The sequence below is a fragment of the Temnothorax curvispinosus genome, unplaced genomic scaffold (genome assembly GCF_003070985.1).
Source record: "Temnothorax curvispinosus isolate PA1 unplaced genomic scaffold, ASM307098v1 QBEX01006590.1, whole genome shotgun sequence".
NCBI lineage: Eukaryota > Metazoa > Arthropoda > Insecta > Hymenoptera > Formicidae > Temnothorax > Temnothorax curvispinosus.
The window spans coordinates 53,526-71,029 of NW_020216370.1; the positions used below are offsets into that span (position 1 = coordinate 53,526).

The 17,504-nt window shown below is 32.2% G+C and overlaps 1 protein-coding gene across 1 annotated transcript; it reads right to left on the reverse strand.

The window, feature by feature from the left end:
* Positions 1-1,264: 1,264 nt before the first annotated feature.
* On the reverse strand, positions 1,265-16,417 carry LOC112456028 (sodium/potassium-transporting ATPase subunit beta-2-like). Its single transcript, XM_025018301.1, has 7 exons — positions 16,267-16,417; positions 7,415-7,555; positions 6,263-6,379; positions 5,653-5,834; positions 3,637-3,738; positions 2,522-2,693; positions 1,265-1,377 (listed from the first exon to the last, which is right to left on the reverse strand). Exons 1-7 carry the CDS (start codon positions 16,415-16,417, stop codon positions 1,265-1,267), a joined length of 978 nt encoding a protein of 325 aa, XP_024874069.1.
* Between the last annotated feature and the right edge of the window lie 1,087 nt (positions 16,418-17,504).

Genomic DNA, 17,504 nt, shown 5'->3' on the forward strand with positions numbered 1-17,504 from the left:
CCAAATTATTTAAACTTTTATATTTCTTCTTTCTTGTTTTTCTTTTTGGTTCCTGAGTCCTTCATGCTTATATCTATAGATTGATAAGTTCTTTGATATGCTTGTTTATGTTTCTTGACATTATTAAAATTTATATTTTATATGTGTACTAAGAATTAAGATCAAATAAGGTTTTTTTTTAAGTAAAAATAAAAAAGCAGGTAAAAGAAAAATTTGTACATATGTCTAACTCTTTGTAATCGTAACATACTTAAACATGAATATTATGTTTTAGCTTGTGACATTTAAATTCTAATATTTATTTTTATATTCTTAATATTTTTAGACATTGTATGTAGATCTTCAAATACTAAAGAAAATGATTAAAGCTATGAAAACTTTTATCTATAGTATGCAAAAGAAAGAAGGAAAAGATAACTTTTAAATTGCTGTAATTCTTGAAATTATCGTATTGAGATCAGCTAGTAATAAACCAGTATAAGAGAAGAAAATCTGGTTTGAGTAAGAATTTATTACTAATCTCAATTCGATTATCTTCGGCAAAGTTGCAGCGCTTTAAAAAATTATCTTTTTTTGTAGAAGAAAAACTGATTCCTTAATTTATTGCATAGTATAGTTTGTTCATAGAATATTTCTTTACATTCATAAATCTCCTTATTCCTAAAATCATTAAATTTTAATGTAGCTTTGTTCTAGTTTTAATTCTTTCAATTTTTTAATTAATTTGAAATTGATTTTGAGAGCCAAAATATAAGAGTAATGAATGCTTTAATTATCTAACTTCTTCAATTGTTTAGTTAGTAAGTTTTTACTATTGAAAATTATATGCAAAACTATTAGTTTAAGACATTTTCGTCGAACGAAAGTCAGTCATATTCTATATATCTCCCTTATTATTAGTATTTTTTTTATGTACGTACCTGTAAATCAACAAGAGACAATCTTTTTGTCACAAAACAGAAACTCTGACATAAAACTCTCTATTAAGATTATGAGTTCGAACTAGTGGCTTGATATAAGCAAGAATGCCGATTGGTTAATTATGTAAACAATATCTCTAAAAAATAACAATTTCATTAACCTACTAAATTTTTCTAGGCACGAGCGATCGTCCATCATCGTGATCGAATATCCATACACGTAGTGTTCTCTATAACGTGTTCGAATCTTTCGTTTTCGTGCATGGTTTCTTATTCGAACAATAAAACTATGAAATCGGGAGCGAGTCGAGGGTAATGACGATCTCGACGATTATGACGTACGATCATTCGTCGACCATCAGTTCAAAGTGTACTGCACCCTTCTTTTCGGATCTATACGAACTGTACTTGATATTTTTCGCCCATGCTCGACACTCTACGTTGATGATCTGGTTTCCTGCAAGAAAAAGTTCAATTCAGAATAAAACTTCTTGGTGTGCTCATGAGATGTATTTTAAATTTTTACATAAACAAACTTAGATTTTTTCACGGGGGTTTAGGTTTTTGTTGATATAAAAACGTTTTAATAAAATTGTAAACCTTTTTAGTACGGAATAACGCGACAAGAGTTTTGTTCTTTTCTCGTCAAATTTTTTCGGATATATAACAAAGTCTTGTAATTTAATATTATTATGTTTTACATTTTATTGCATTTTTCAAGTTATTTATATCTACTAAATACGAAATAAATAATATTTATTATTGCAAATTTATTTCCAAAAGCGCATAAAAATTGGCCTATTTTAACATCCTTTAAATAATCCTCTAAATTAATATAAATTTAATAATTTATTAAGTCATAGCAACATATAATATTTTTACTTAATAATAAAGATAATTAATGAGTTAATAAACTTAATTATATTTATAAAAATATAATTAAATTAATTAATTTAGATATAAACGAACTACGTAATCTGCATGTAAAGCATCGTGTAGAATCTTTAATATTATCTATTAATTATATTATTTTAAATATATGTATAAAAAAAGATATAAGATTTACGAAAGATTATTAAAATAGGATGAGATTAAATGGCGAGTAGGTACAGCTTTGAGTGAAGCAAGCAGGCCGATGGCACCTTTCGACGACCGATACCGTGCTGCAACACACCGGCTTTTACCGGTTTCATCTGGAGTGCGTCATTTGCTTACGAGTCACATGAACCAGTCAATGGTGGCAGTTTCAATTTAAAAAAATTGTGTATCCACACAACGATACGTGTGTTAATTGTATATCACGTTGGATACCGGAAAAGTCTATAATATGGAAGTTTCCGACAGTTTTAACGTGGTTTAAGGCTTTAGGAAACATATTTTAAAGCCACAGAAAGCGATATAATAAAAAAAGTTGTAGTCCTTTGAAATTATATTGACAAACTTATTTTATATAATATAGATAATATTGTTTATCCAAAAATTAAAAATTACCGTAATTGGAGATTTTTTGCATACTTGCATTCTTCTTTTAAGGTAAGAATTTCCATTTTTTTTCATTCCTGTTATATCATATCATACATTTGATATTAGTATCAACTTACTTGTTGGTCGAAGAAAATGGACGGCGACGACGGGACTTAAGTATCCGGGAATATTTTCATATGGATAATAGAATCCTGGAAAGCCGTGTCCCTCAGGATAATAATTCAATTCACCGATACTTTCTCGGTCATGAGGATTCTCTCCTTTGCAAGATACCCATACGGTATTTAGCTGCAATGTAAGAAAGATACGAACTGTATATTACGTGAAGTATTGATATTATAATTCTATTTAAAACTACATAACAGTAAGAAATCCTGTAGGTTATAATTATAAATAAAAGTTAATTTAATTTAAATTTTCGTTCAAACTTCTAGGTTTTTTGAAGATCCTTTAAACTTCAAATAGCATATTTAAAAAGTATAATATTTTTTTACGACACTTCTTTAAAGAATTATTATTGAATATATGTATATGCTCAAACTTCTTTGATAAAATAAAATTTTATTTTATTTGAAGCTAGTATCCGATTATACTTTACATACTAGGAGAAGAAACTATTATTTTTATATCAATTTACATTTGCATAAGCATCTGCTGCTATGCAATGTAAATGTGTGTAAAATATTTGGTACACGTATTATATACCAATAAAATTTCCGTAATAACATTTATATCGCGTAACAAGAGTTGTTATCGCAACGTCAGTAAAGAACGAAGAGATTGAGTGAAATATAATACTGATCTTGATAATTTACAGTTATGTTCGTAGAGATCGAACGTATCTCACATATATGCACATACAGACACAATATACACAAACATATACAATCATCGATATTGGTTTACAATCCTTATCCTTGGTTGTTGAATAAATAGATAATACTACTAAAAAGACTAATCAATTACAAAGATAAAAATGAGTTGATATCACTTTAATTCGCTCTATTGCCAAGTTTAAAAAACAATTTCAAATAAAATCCTCCTTTCTTAATTTAAATGTTTGTTTCTTAATTTGTAAGTATCTCTCAAAGGTATAGAGTTATGAGAATTCATACGTAGACTGATGCACAAATACTACGTTGCGAATCTAAACGCTGAATTTTCTTTCCGATCTTCGTTCAATCCAGATTTAGTTTATCGACTGATATAATTGACTGACCGACTAACTAACCCATGAAGCGTCGACTTTGTTTATGTATTTGACTAGTTCCACTGGCATTTCACTCGGCAAATTTTGAGTGTTGTTATAGTACTCGGGAATCCATCCGTATATCTGAAAAGTAACGTATTAAAAAATTTTAAAAGGGACCTTATACATAATCATATCGTGGAAACAATAAAAAAAAAATAGATAATGTCTCTATTAAATAAATTTGTACATGCAATGCTGCAGCAATCAAAGTGTAAATGTAAGACAATAATATACGTGCACGATAAAATTTTTACAATTTTGATAAACACATTTATTTTTTTTTAAGATGTATGCGCTCTTGCTAGGCTCCCATGTAGCACATGTTGCTTTCATATACGTTATTTAATGTACGTAACGTTTCATAAGCGTTTGTAAGACACATTTCTCGGAAACGTTTCTGAATATAATACCATGCTACCTGGGTTGCTTTTACTTAATATTTAAACCCTTATAGAAAAGATGGAAAAGAATATATGATAACACTAGCTAGAGATTAAGAGAAAAAAGGACAAAATAAAGATAATGGCAAGAAAGGAGCTGAAAAGATGTGTGTACATAGAGGATGACCTAACCAGGAAAGAGAAAGAAGCATAAAGAAACTAAGAGATCTAGCGGGAAAATACCAGAAAAACGGAAAACTAGTAAAAGTCGGTTATCACAAGTTATGTGTAGATGCAAAGTGACGATGGAATGAGAGAAGGGAGTATTATGTAGTAGAGAAAGAAGACTCTAAGAGAGGAGCGACCAGAAAGAGATAAAGTTAAAAATTCTGGGAGACCAAGGGCAGGAACTAGAAAACAAGGAGAAAAGAGAAAGAACAGAAGAGAAAAAAGACAAAGAAAAACAATAAAAGGGCAAGCAACGGGAAGAGAAAGAGAGAGAAGACACTGGAGATCTCTCCATAACATGTATCTCCTATATCTATAGGACAACGCGGACGTCTAGGAAATCATAAAATATAAAGAGAGAGTTGGATAAAAATTTTGGAGCACATGAGTTTTTAAGTTAAAAGTTTCTTTAAAGAATTTTGAGTCTAAATGTAGCTTCTTAAGTTGTATGTCTTGAATAATGAATTTTGGATTTAACATTAAAATTTTAAATTTGGCTCTTAGGTTTGGATTTTGAATTAAATTTTGTTCTGTTGTTGAGTTTGGAGTATGGAGAGTTATGTTTTGTGATGTAAAAATATTATGAAAGAGTGAGAAAAAATTTGAGGCACGAGTTAAAAGCTTTGTCGTGTTAATCCATGAGTTTGAATCTCGCATGTTGATCATAAGTTTAGTGGCGGAGTCAGAAAGTTTGAGTTTAGAAGTTTCGCTATTATGAGTAAGATGCAAATACCTAAATAGATAGAATTGTAAAGTAAAAGTTCTCCATTTGAATGCTAAATTGTAAATTTTGTTTTTGCGTAAAAATTCTGATTTTTGAGTTTTGAAACCTCGAATGTCAATGTAAGTTTTAAGTTATTAAATATTATTACAAATTAGTTAATGTGTATAATAATAATAATAACAAGTATGGAGAGGGACAGTCAGGAAGACTTAGATAATTAATTATAACCACGCATATGATTGAATATAAGATAACGTAAGGCGATTATGTAATAAAAATGAGTGATGTAAGAAATAGTATTGAATTGTATGGTATTGTATGGAAATCCATCCAAAGCCACAAAGCACGAATTAATAAACTATCTCTATATTTGAATTCATAAATTTTATAAACGTAATATTTTTTTATCTTTAATGAATAAACGCACACAGAAATTATAAAAAAGTGCAATATCCATAATTGTCTCAAGACACTGAACTTTAGATATATATTCAAATAAAGATTTTATTTAAATAAAATTAATAAGATATTCTGGATAAGATATTCATTTCTTTATTAGATTCGATTATTAACACTCCTTACAATGAAAATACTTCTAGGAATGGATAAATAAAGGTACATTGTGTTGCAAAGAAAGATTTTATGCGCGTGTCGCTGCCTTACCCTATTAAGTTTAATGAAAACGCAAGGTGCCGAGTTGTTGAAACCGTATTGTCGATTTGGAGAACATGGTCCCCAATTGTTTACGTCAACCGCACATACGTTATCAGGCTTCGCTGGCATGTTGTAACTGCAGATCTGCTGGTTTCTTCCGCCATTTGGCAAAAGCGATGAATTGATGTATTCTATCCAAGTAATAGAGACACGATTGGATTATACTTATTATATAATACGAAAGAATGAAAAAATTGTTTAAATAATAAGAAACTCATAATGTAAAAAAAATATTTTTAAATGTGTATCCGTTTCGCAATGACACCATTTATATATTTAAAATTAATAATATAATAGTATTTTACAAAAATAAAAGAGAAATTCGGGATATTCATCCATAAATTTAAATTTAACAACGTCGGAAAATATTAATCATATTTCTACTCCATATTTCTATGGAAATTAGTGCTTTAAAAAATACGTACGTATATAAATATCTACGATAACCTTCAGTTAAAAAAATGTGTACGGTATTACTGACGATAATTGTTTCACGCATATGTGCATTAATGACACTCAAGTTGCCATTATCATAACAATAAGTCGCCTTGTTACTCACGTTCCAAAAACATGTCCAAGCGTTTCGTCCATTTCCGTATTTCGGATGCATTTGATGCGTTGTACCAAATAAGTGATCTCTCATCGGGGTTCTCCGGAATCGGTCGGTACCCCAAACCTGGTAATTGTATTGACAAACAATCGAAAGATTTAAGCAAGTTAAATAAACGAAGTTGTTACTTATGCGCATTGCAAATGGTTATAGTTCCTTATGTTCAACATCGAACATTCAATAAGTTTATGTTCATAATAATATTTGCCTAAAAATTTTCAATTTAGTTACAAAATCGATTACTATTGATAGTCTATTAATATTTTTTAAATTAACTTACGTAATTTTATTACATAAAATTAGTTTATTGTCTCTCGTATTTCAAATTCGTAATATGTAACGTGTCAATTTGATCATTATACGATTATTACATTATCTATAAAAAGACTTTTTATAGGGTGATTATATATATGTATGTTGTATCTACATTTTTGACTATATATATATATATATAATAAGTATCTGATGTGTCTGTCTGTATGTCTGACCGCGAACTACTCATTCATTAATGAACCGATTTTCTTGAAACCGGTGCTCTCTAAATCTGAATCAGTGAATAGTCACTGATATCAGTGTAAAGTATGCTACTTTTCCTGAATCAGTGGCATACTTTACACTGATATCAGTGACTATTCACTGATTCACAGTACTACTTATTCAATGATTCAGATTTAGGAAGTGCCAACATTTTTCTAATTTTTCGGAGATGGCGACAATAGGTTTAATTTTTCATTAATGGATCAATTTTTTTAAAACCAGTGTCAAAATTTTTCTAATTTTTCAGAGATGGCGAAAAAGATTAGATTAAGATGCGGAAGTGTTGTTATTATCATATCATTTTTCTAATATGTAACAATACACAATGTCCGATGAAATTAATCGTAGCAGCAATCTATATAATATTATGTATCCACATATTTTGTTACTGTTAAAATCTCAAAAAGCAATATTATGTTCAGTATAGTGAAAAAAAGTCATTCGAGATATTTTTTGAAAATATATTTTAACAAAAAAAAGTGATATTAACAATAGAAAATATGACCAGATCGTTTAATAACTTTTTAGACATGGAGCGAGTAATTTCTGTAGTTAAAGTCTTACCTGGATTAGTACCTATCAGGCTGCTGCTTAAGGTCCACTTGGGTTTCTCATAGCTCAATGTGGCGAGCATGGCTTTCATGCAAATGCTGAAAAGTATCGCCAGTCCGGCGTAGAAGCAAGCGTAGAAGATAACAGTCATGCCTGAAGGGAAAAAAACCGTGAGAGAAGATTATTAATCTATCGTCTTCTATAAGTTTCCTTATATTCTGTGTGTTGTAAGAATACTTCATAGTTATATGCTATATTCTATCATGTAAAAATACATAATAAATTAAACAAGCAAACGGACAAATTGATGAACATAAAAATATTCTTCAGAATGATAGATTCTTGGAAAGTTTAGCAAATTTAATAATCTCTTGACAAGTCTTAAAAAAGCACGATATACAGAGAACGTGAAATTCTTTCGTTCACCAATTCAAATCTTAACTTTGATGTGTCTTCGCAATTTTATAAAGAAGAAGGAGAGAGAAAATAGAACGGAGTTTTATCACGCTATTTATATTTCCGTCATTGACGCATTTGAGCGCCGTTGCACGATCCAAATATTCATCGCGAGAACAAGCGTGTCGAAAAACCATGCACGAATAGCTAGCGCATGAGTCCATTCTTTCTTACACATTTTTCTTTTTTCCTCTGGACGGACCTAAACTTCGCAGTTTGGCGTCACGACCTGTCCGGTCTACTTCGGCCACTTACGCAACCGTGTAGATGCGAAACTTTTCATCATTTCGTTGATCGAACAGAAAATATTTAAAGCATAGGGCACGGTGCCAGCGCAGGCTCTAAATATAGATCCTTTTTCAGAAGCAACGCGCGAGTCGCAATGAGCGGCCAACTGCCGCGCCACACTGTTATTAACTTCAGAAAAAGTTCAAATATTTCTTGAAAATTAAATCCGCGAACACTTGGACATTCCAGCTGGAATATCTTATATTTATTGTATTATATCTCAATGATGTGCGCACAACAATTTATTCATCTTCGGTAGATAGTTTGATTTGCAAAAAGATACATCTTGAAGAAAAAGATTCGTTTAAATATGCACGTAATGTCAAATTGCTGAATATATTGCTTCATCGACCCCTTAATATCAACACAATAATAATCTTATCGTCTTTGTAAAATTTCCAGTTGTCTAGCATAAAGACAGCTGAATGAAGATTTAATTATTCTCGATCAAACATTAAAAAGAGATCCGATAAGCATTTAAAGTAGTAGCGCGTAATAAATCCGATTGTAAGTTTTAATTTAATCGTAATGTAGCCAAAACACACGTATAAAAATGCTAGATTTGCTGTTATTAATAGTTTGCAAAATTTTGTAGAGATATAAATGTGTAAAGATATATAAATATCTTAATAAAATATTTAAGAAGAATAAGAGAAACTTAATAACTATTTTAATGTTTAATGATTATTATTGTTCTAATTTAATAATTATAAATAATTATTACTAAGATCATAAGAATCATTACTGTTATAGGTATAAAAATTATTTTGACACATCGTAGTAAGAAAAGAATGCCCTTAATCGGCATTTAATCATGATATACATGTCTGTTATTATGAGTCTGAAATTGAGGCGACTTCCAAGCAAGCGCTTATCGAGCTACTCTCTTATCATATCTCCCGTGAAGTGTCGACGTTAAGCGCTTTAGCTTAGATTTCTCGAATCATTTCTGATAACTTTTTCAGCGCGTCATTATTTTCATCTGTATTACGAACAATCGCGCAGCGCGAGACATTAGAGTGATACGAAATGCACTACGTACGGTACAAGTACCTACTCGAACGACAGTTTTTTGTTATAATGTAACGCACATTCCGTTTCAATTTATGACTGCGTTTAGCAATTCAGTAGAGAAAACTGCTTTTCAACTGTGGTAAAATTTGTGAATCTGATTGATGTATGCTTTTAATTTTAGCCGAAGCTAAGAGTACACACCAATCAAACTTACAAATTTTACAACAGTTGCAAAGTAGCTTTTTCTGCTAAACGCAGCCAATATATTGATTGTTTTTTATTTTTTTAAGAAAAAAATTACTGAACATGCTTTGCACATCGTGCGGTACAATGGAAGTAATATACTTGTTAATTCTTTAACCCGAGAACGGTCACCTCATTTTCTTTTGTATAAACAATCACCTGAGGTGATTGTTACTTTACACCCCAGTGTCGAAAAAAATGAAGCTCACGTCACAGTAATTTTAATGTGTTTTTTTCGTTTTTTAAATAGTTTTCGGGTTAATAAGCGTGTCAAACTATATGTGTAATGAAATACTTTGTAACACACTAAGATATCTACGGAGCGTGTAAATTAAAATCCTAATATGACAAACTTCGATAAAATGTGCATCAGATTAACTTTGAAACTAGTTTTGTTTTCGAAAAAAAAAAAAAAAAATTTATAGACGTACTTATAAGATTTTTTTTCATTCAAGATTTTTTATACATGTATGTAGCTTTTCTCTCTAATTTTACTTCAAAGATATTTTACATTAAATACTTATTTTTAAATAAAACTAAAAATTGCAAAAAAAAACTTAAATAAAAAGTTAAATAAAAAGTTATAATAAAAATAAATACTAGCTTTTGAACAACGATGGAGAGAGGATTGTAAAGAACTTTAAGTGGTTTTAAACGACAGAGCATTTAATGTTGAAAGCTAAGTAGGTATGCTTTGTCTCTGTTAATTCTTGTCCTTCGGTTTTTTCCACGGAATCTTGATTCTAAAACAACGGACCGGTTTTAGGCGCACGAAGAAAATGTGAGCCTTCTATTCATCACTATGCTGACACACTAGAACCACAGTGGTGGAATCACAGCGTCAGACGTATATCTATACTGTCTGGCTTCGGAGTTCCCGTTTGGCAGACCGATAGTGAGGATCGTCAGTAAGAGATCGTGAACGCGGGATCGCCCAAAACATATTTCAGAACAGTACATTTCGAGGCTGCGAGAGATAAGGCCGGAAAGCTATATACAGATGGGATTTACATAGTGCAGCACGATAATGCGCGCGGCTCGCGCCGCACGTGATCGTTGGCGTTATCATATCACCCGGTTGTTGATCTACCGTCTGACGTAGTGCCTTCGATGATTCGCGAAAACCAGGAAATCGTATGGCAGACATCGGTACGCCTTGAGAAGTCGCCTCATATCGGGATTTCAACCGAGCCGAACAAATAACACTAATTCTTATTATAGGAATTTTTTAAAAGTACAAAAGTACAGAAAAGAGAAGAATCAATCAACTTCAAGACGGTTCTATCCGTCATGGAGACAGATGTTTCGTGGAGCTTCAAAACTTCCACGGAACTTCATACGGCATGAACTTTATTGCGTCTGGATAAAAGACCTAAGTCGGACCGTAAAAAGATTTAAATAGGATTGCCAGCGAGGCAATAGGAAAGTTTGTAGTTGAAAATCGACGGTTTACATCATTCTGCTTGTTATTCCACACTCGCTGGCGAAGTATAAATATACGGGCCTTTTGTAGAAATATTTGCACGCGCAGAGTCTTTCGACTCGAAAATATATTCTTTTTAAATTGTTCCACGTGGGACTCTTGGGTGATTTAAATGTCGCACTATGATTTGCAGCGCGTCGAAATTCTACAGAGTAAAGCTCTTCCAGCGAAACACCATTTTCTTTTTTTTTTCTTGTTAAAAACTCTACCCGATCCTTGGTCACACGAGAATTTAGCGACACCGAATCCGCGTGAGAATTGGTTTGATTGGCGTAAAAATTTACAAGCAGAATTATGTATAATATACATCCGCGTGACTGTAAACCGCGGAAACCTGGTAGACATAGCAACACGCTTGTTAATTTATGACTCGCCGCAGAAGTGCGGTATGCAAATTTTTTAAGATCCTTATAAAAATTAAATATTCTATATCGTACTTGTAAAAAAAGAAGAAGAAGAAATTTCCATTTCATATTCAATAATTCCCATTTTTGCAATAAGATGTTATATAGTAAATAGTTTTGTTACTTTATACGCAATGTATTAGGATATTACGAATGTTAGACATAAGCGTATCCTTGAGAAAAGATTCATTTGTCGTGAAACACCTGTTGGACATCGCGCTGTCGACCTCGTGCTGATCTACATTGCGCATATATCAGTAAGGCAAGAGAATCGATGGTCAGAAAGCTGGAAAACGATTTTTTTGCGTGCCTGACATATGTGTATACACTCGTATTAAGACTCGGTCAATACGCAAACTGTTTAAGATGATAAAAAGTGTTTCGTGTAAAGAAGCACATTCCAATCATGTAAATAGAGCGAACACGCAGGATGCCATAGTTGCTGATAATACGTCCGCGGTTACGTATTCGGTCAAACGTAAGAAAACGCGTGTATTTCTCAAGAACACGCCGACCACGACTGGTTCCTGTGCAGGAGGAAAAAGATCGACGCGATGACGTCAAGTTAGCGAAAAAAGAAACGATATTCGTGACAACGCGTTTGAATTATCTTGTCACGGGAATCTTATCGTCGGAAAACGACATTTTCCTGGCGGTTGACATTGACGACGTATGCCGTCGTGTAACTTGTGAATTATAGATGTTATTATATCATGAAGCTATCCTTTCGTTGAATAAAATGTTTTCTGCTTTTATTGGAAATATTTATGCATTTGGATGTAAAAAATCTTCCTTAGGAAAAATGGTACTCTTAAATGGTAATCTTAAAATATTTTTAAATAGAATTTTATTAGATATTTATCTTACAGTTTGTAAATAATTTAATTAATAATTACATTTTTTAATAATTTTTTAAATAACAGCTATTCTAACTAACTAATCATCAAGTTTTTGTTTTAATCCGTTTAAAAGTTTAGCGTTCTAGACGCATATATGTGTAATGTAAAAATTCTTAAAACTCGCACAACTCGTTATTTCGAAGAACATTATGGTTGCGTCATCGGAACTTTACGGTAATTAATGTCAATAGTATGTGCAAATACAAAAGTAAGATCGATAAGGATAAGAAATATTGATTACTTTGAAATTACTTGTAAGAAGGTTGATGTTGACTAGGATTTCATAAAAAATATAATTAACGTAAAAATTAATTAGGCACGCACACGTGCCGCGTTAATAAACTTCTTCGAATATTGATGCAACTAAATGCAAATCAAATAAACAATCGAACGATCAGAACGTGCGTATGAAAAACGAATTGTAAATACCTTTCGACGATCGCTTTACATACAAAACACGTTTTGTGATCAACGTTTCTCTGACCTAAAGCGCATCGCGTTTCACCGACCTCTACTGTATATATTCTATTGCGCAACATTGCCAAAGAAGATATGTTTGGAATCGATGTTACTATTCGAGAGCCAAAGGTCTCCGCGGCTATTTACTCGAAATCCAGCGCCGCATTGATTATCCTTTTTCGGACGAAATAATCGAAAGGTCATTGTGAAAATCAGAGGAGGAATATTTAGAACGCTTGTGGAGGTTCATGTCTTTATAATATGACGTAACCGATTACTATTTACAAGTAATATTCATTTGATTAAAATAAAGATTTTTAGTTACCAAATAAGCGAGATGTCTCAAGAATGATATTTTTTTCCGGAACTTATTGTTGCAGATAATGTCGAATCTTTTCGTATATTTACGAACGTTTTGTACGTTTTCTGGAGGAATGATCTAACTCATTAGTGTATCTTCGACAGCAATTTACTCAGAAGCACCTGGACGCCTTTGGATACATTATTTTTAGCAGTTGGCATGCTCGCAATAAGATTTTCGCATTTGAAACGTCGCCCTAACGAGGACACATTGATATAAGCTTCACATCATTTCCATATTTTTCAACGTTGTTCATTCCACAACTATTTATTATCTATATCAATATAAAAAAATTGTATATAACTAATTAATTTTTTCAATTTGTGCTTAATAGTTGTAATCTTGTTTATTACAAATTTTATAATCGTCTTGATAAGTCTTTCTTTCGGGAATCTAAATTCCAATTTAGGGAACGGAATTTCTTGCAATTGCCAGGCAAAAAAAAGGATAGATAAGCTCGCTTATTTTCGGATCAATTCAAATTCAAATTGTCACTGCATGGAAAGAAGACTTCTAAAAGACATTATAAAGATACAAAAGACCGTGACGACTTTGCGAGTCAAACAGGACTTTCACAAATCGTTCTACGTCGTAAGTTAGACCTCTAACAAGAGCAACTGTCTTGCGAAATGCAATGAAGGATCGCGAGAGGCATAATGCATTTCGTGACATTCTGCGGAATCCAGCGTGTGATATCATTAAAAAATAAATGAGGAAAAAATCTATAACATCGTTGACAAGAAAAATATTGTCTCGGCAAAATAAAATTAATAGACACAATGTGTTTTTAGGTATACATTCACTAAATAAAATCTTGAATATCGTGGTTGGCAGAGTCAGGACAAAATTTTGCATCGTGTAAGAAGAGAAGAGAAACGTTGTCATGCCTCGACGTTCGTGAACGTCAATTTGTCAAGTACCAATACGCATTCTACTCAGAACGCGATTGACACGATTCGGGCCGGTCTTAAGATTTGGATGAAAGACGGCACGCCGAGATGGCCAAATGCCCCCTTCGCTGTTCGCTATGTGTTACCATCACCGATACTTATTTCCGGTGCTCTCTCGCGTCAGCCGCTGCCAAAACGCGAGGCTCAGGGTCGGCTGCTTCTAAACAGCCGCCAAGAAGTCTACGTAAGAGTCATCTTATCAACATGTATTATACATACGCATATACACGCGCGTAAACGTCGAGCACATTTGAATTTTTAATAATTCTTTAATTCGTTATGTAAATCGAATAACAATTATATGCAAGATTAAGTCGGTCAATTGATGAAATTAATTACAAAGTTTATTGAATGACTAATGATTAATCATCAAAGAGTTATTTTTTAATCAAAATGTTATAAGGATATAAGATTTTTTCATGCATCTAGATTCTAGATATTACATTCTTTTCCTTTGAAAAGGAATCGCGATTAGAATAATATCTCTTGATAACGACAGTGCTACGATACATTAATCCGTTACCACTCATGATGGTTTAATCTTTTCGTTCTTAAATTTCTCTCAGAGTATCAAGAAAAATATCAAAGACTTATCACACACAGAAAACGTGGAAAAAATGATATTCGTAATATTATTAATTAAAAAATTTAATAAAAAATTTTTATAACCATGAAAAATTTAATATTTAAATAATAATTTATAGAAAATATATATTTTTCATAGATTATTTAAATAATGAATTTATCATATACATAAAAGCACGCATTCATATTTCTTAATGTTACAAATATTGAACTACTTTCCCAAATTTTCGCTATATTTTTAGTAGATTATTTAAATGTTAAAAATAACTTAAATATTAAGAATAAACAAAAATATATAGTTCAATATTCTTAACATTAAGAAATATGAATGCGTGCATTTACGTATATGATAAGGATTAAGAATTGTATGTGTATATAGTATTGTAAAACAATACGAGATAATCGTAGTGTTTCTTGTAGTGTTTCTATTTTTCGTTGAAAAGGTTATATTTAAGACTCTGCATCGTACACACAATTTCATCATACGTACATTTAATGCTAACTACGGAAATATGATTTCGATCTCACATTCTCTTCACTCTTTGTTTTGATGTAATTAGGAAATAAAATTTAATAGCCGCAGTGAAACATTGTCTAAAATTTATTTATGTGTGTAAACATAGATATGTATGTATACTTTTAATTATACGCATTGTAAACACAAATATTGTAAATGTTTCGCAAACAATTTAAGAAACAAAAAATTACTAATATACATACATGTATAATATGAAATAGAATATGAAAAAAAGTAAAGATTTCTGTATAATAATAACCCATATTAAAAGACAATTAAAGACATTGATTTCATTTGAACTGAACGTAATCACACAAACTTGTCTTGGCATTATGCTACAGAAAGTACCGTTACAGTCTTGATTGACTTACCGCAGCTCTTAAGAAATATCGATCGTAAAATTTAACAAGGTTTAAAAGATTTCCTGATGCGTAATGGAAAAACGGCAACTCTTCTAATATAATGTCGGTAATAACACAAATACAATTACTGTCATAGCTTGTGATTAAAAATTTTGTTGTCTACAGAAATATTTCATACTCCTAGAAACGAAATTTATGTTCTTACTTAATGTCTATTCAATGTTAAATAATGCATTAGCATCCCATTTTTAAATTTAAATCGATGTTAGTCAATGGAATTTTTTTTACTAATATTAAAATGTTCTATTAAATTCGTCGGAAAAAAAACCTAGAAATTCTCTAATCTTGATATTATAATGCAAAGTAATAAATGTCAACCCAAAATAGTTACATTAGAAGAAATATCAAGGAGAATAATTTTTAATTTTACTTTAAATAATTCCTCACTGTTCTCAATATACCTATTTTAATACGTTTTAAACCTAGTTTTTAATTTTTAAAGAGCTTATAAAATTAGTACGTATGTGATTTAAATTTTTTGTTTTTCATTACGCTGATCTCTTTCGAACGCAAATATACTGATCAATGTGTGATTTTCAAAAAATTACAGTGCACGGGAAGTCTTTTAGAAATATCTCACAATTTTTTTTTACGAAATTCTAATATTATACCAGTATAATACAATACCGGAACATATCATTTTTCAAGGTAACAACGCAAAACTTTCAAGTTCCTTCTTTATATACCCGCAATCGTGACTGGTACCGATTCGTTCTTCAACTGTTTGATATATGTCCAAGTGTTCGAGGTGTTCGAATATGTGAAATATCCGAAATGACATACCCCATTTTTTCGGCGGATGACCGCAGTACGTTCCCTCCGTCGGATTGTAGATGCCATCGCGAAATATCTGCCAGCGCGTTCTGGTATCAGGTACTCGCATGTAATCGAACTCGTAGGTACCATTTTGCACTTGCTTGCCGCGCACACTCATCACGACCGAATGCTGTCGACTGCTCTTTGATCGGTCGTTCGGCAAGTAGGCTGAGGTGTAGGCAGGTCGGTCTTGTCAACCTTCACGCGCCGAGCGGCTCACGCGGACTGATACGCGAAGATAGCGGGAAACGCGGCGCGACCGTACCGGTCTTCGCACTTTGCCTGAACTGGGAGAGCTCTCGCGCTTGTGGTTACTGTGGTTAGCGATATACGTAGGTAGCGAGCGAGCATGCGGACGAACGAGCGAGCGAACGGATGAAAAACGAGCGGACGCCTCGTGGAGGGGCAAGACGATAGCGCGCGGGCATGATCTGTTAGATCGGCTGCGTGCCGATCTGGCCTGTCGAGTTTGGCGCGGCTTGAATTTTTGCGAATTTCAAGGAGGAAGTATACAAAGCGGTTCGAAAAGGTCTACGTTATCGCATTGCGAATATCATTATTAGTTTTTATTTTACAACCGTTATAGAAAGTTATTGACGATAAAGGTGTTTATACTGCCTTCTGACTACCCTATGGTTACCCACGTTTTTCTGACCATTCTGATTTTACATTAAACATTACGTCTTTTTTAAAAAAGTCCTTTAGTTCAATAATTTGAACGGCACTTCCGAAGCAAACGCGACGAACATACAGTTCGTTTTCAATTAATTAAATCGGCGACGAGGATACGTTAACTTCTCCGTCTTTGGATTTTTATCCAAGCAGAATAAGTTTTGTTTGGGTAACATCCTCGGGGTACTGGGTCCTCCCACCTCGCCAAGGTCGTACTCATGGAAAGAAAGTGCTTTACTTTTTTGTATTAAGTAATATAAAATCAAGTTATCGATATATGTATATAAATATATGGATAGATTAGGCTACGAAGAATTAGAATAAAGAAAAAGAATAAAATTGAAACATAATTGTCTTCTTTTTCATTAAATAAGTTAATTTTGATGGATAGTGATGTGTGTGAGTGGATAATATTCACAGATACGTTATCACTAATTAAAATATAAAATAATTTAATAACTTACAGGGTACGATGCGTGCAGCAACTAAATGTTCCTCAAGCTTGTTCCTTTTCTCGAATTCGTTTTTTGCAC

Bases quoted from the DNA above. Each gene is read 5' to 3' on its own strand.
- LOC112456028 (XM_025018301.1), bottom strand. From the start codon at position 16,417: ATGAGTGTGCGCGGCAAGCAAGTGCAAAATGGTACCTACGAGTTCGAT. The intron at 7,556-16,266 runs GTATGTCATTTC...TTTTCCCTTCAG, and splicing joins TCATCCGCCGAAAAAATGGG to GCATGACTGTTATCTTCTAC. The intron at 5,835-6,262 runs GTGAGTAACAAG...TTACTTGGATAG, and splicing joins CTTGGACATGTTTTTGGAAC to AATACATCAATTCATCGCTT.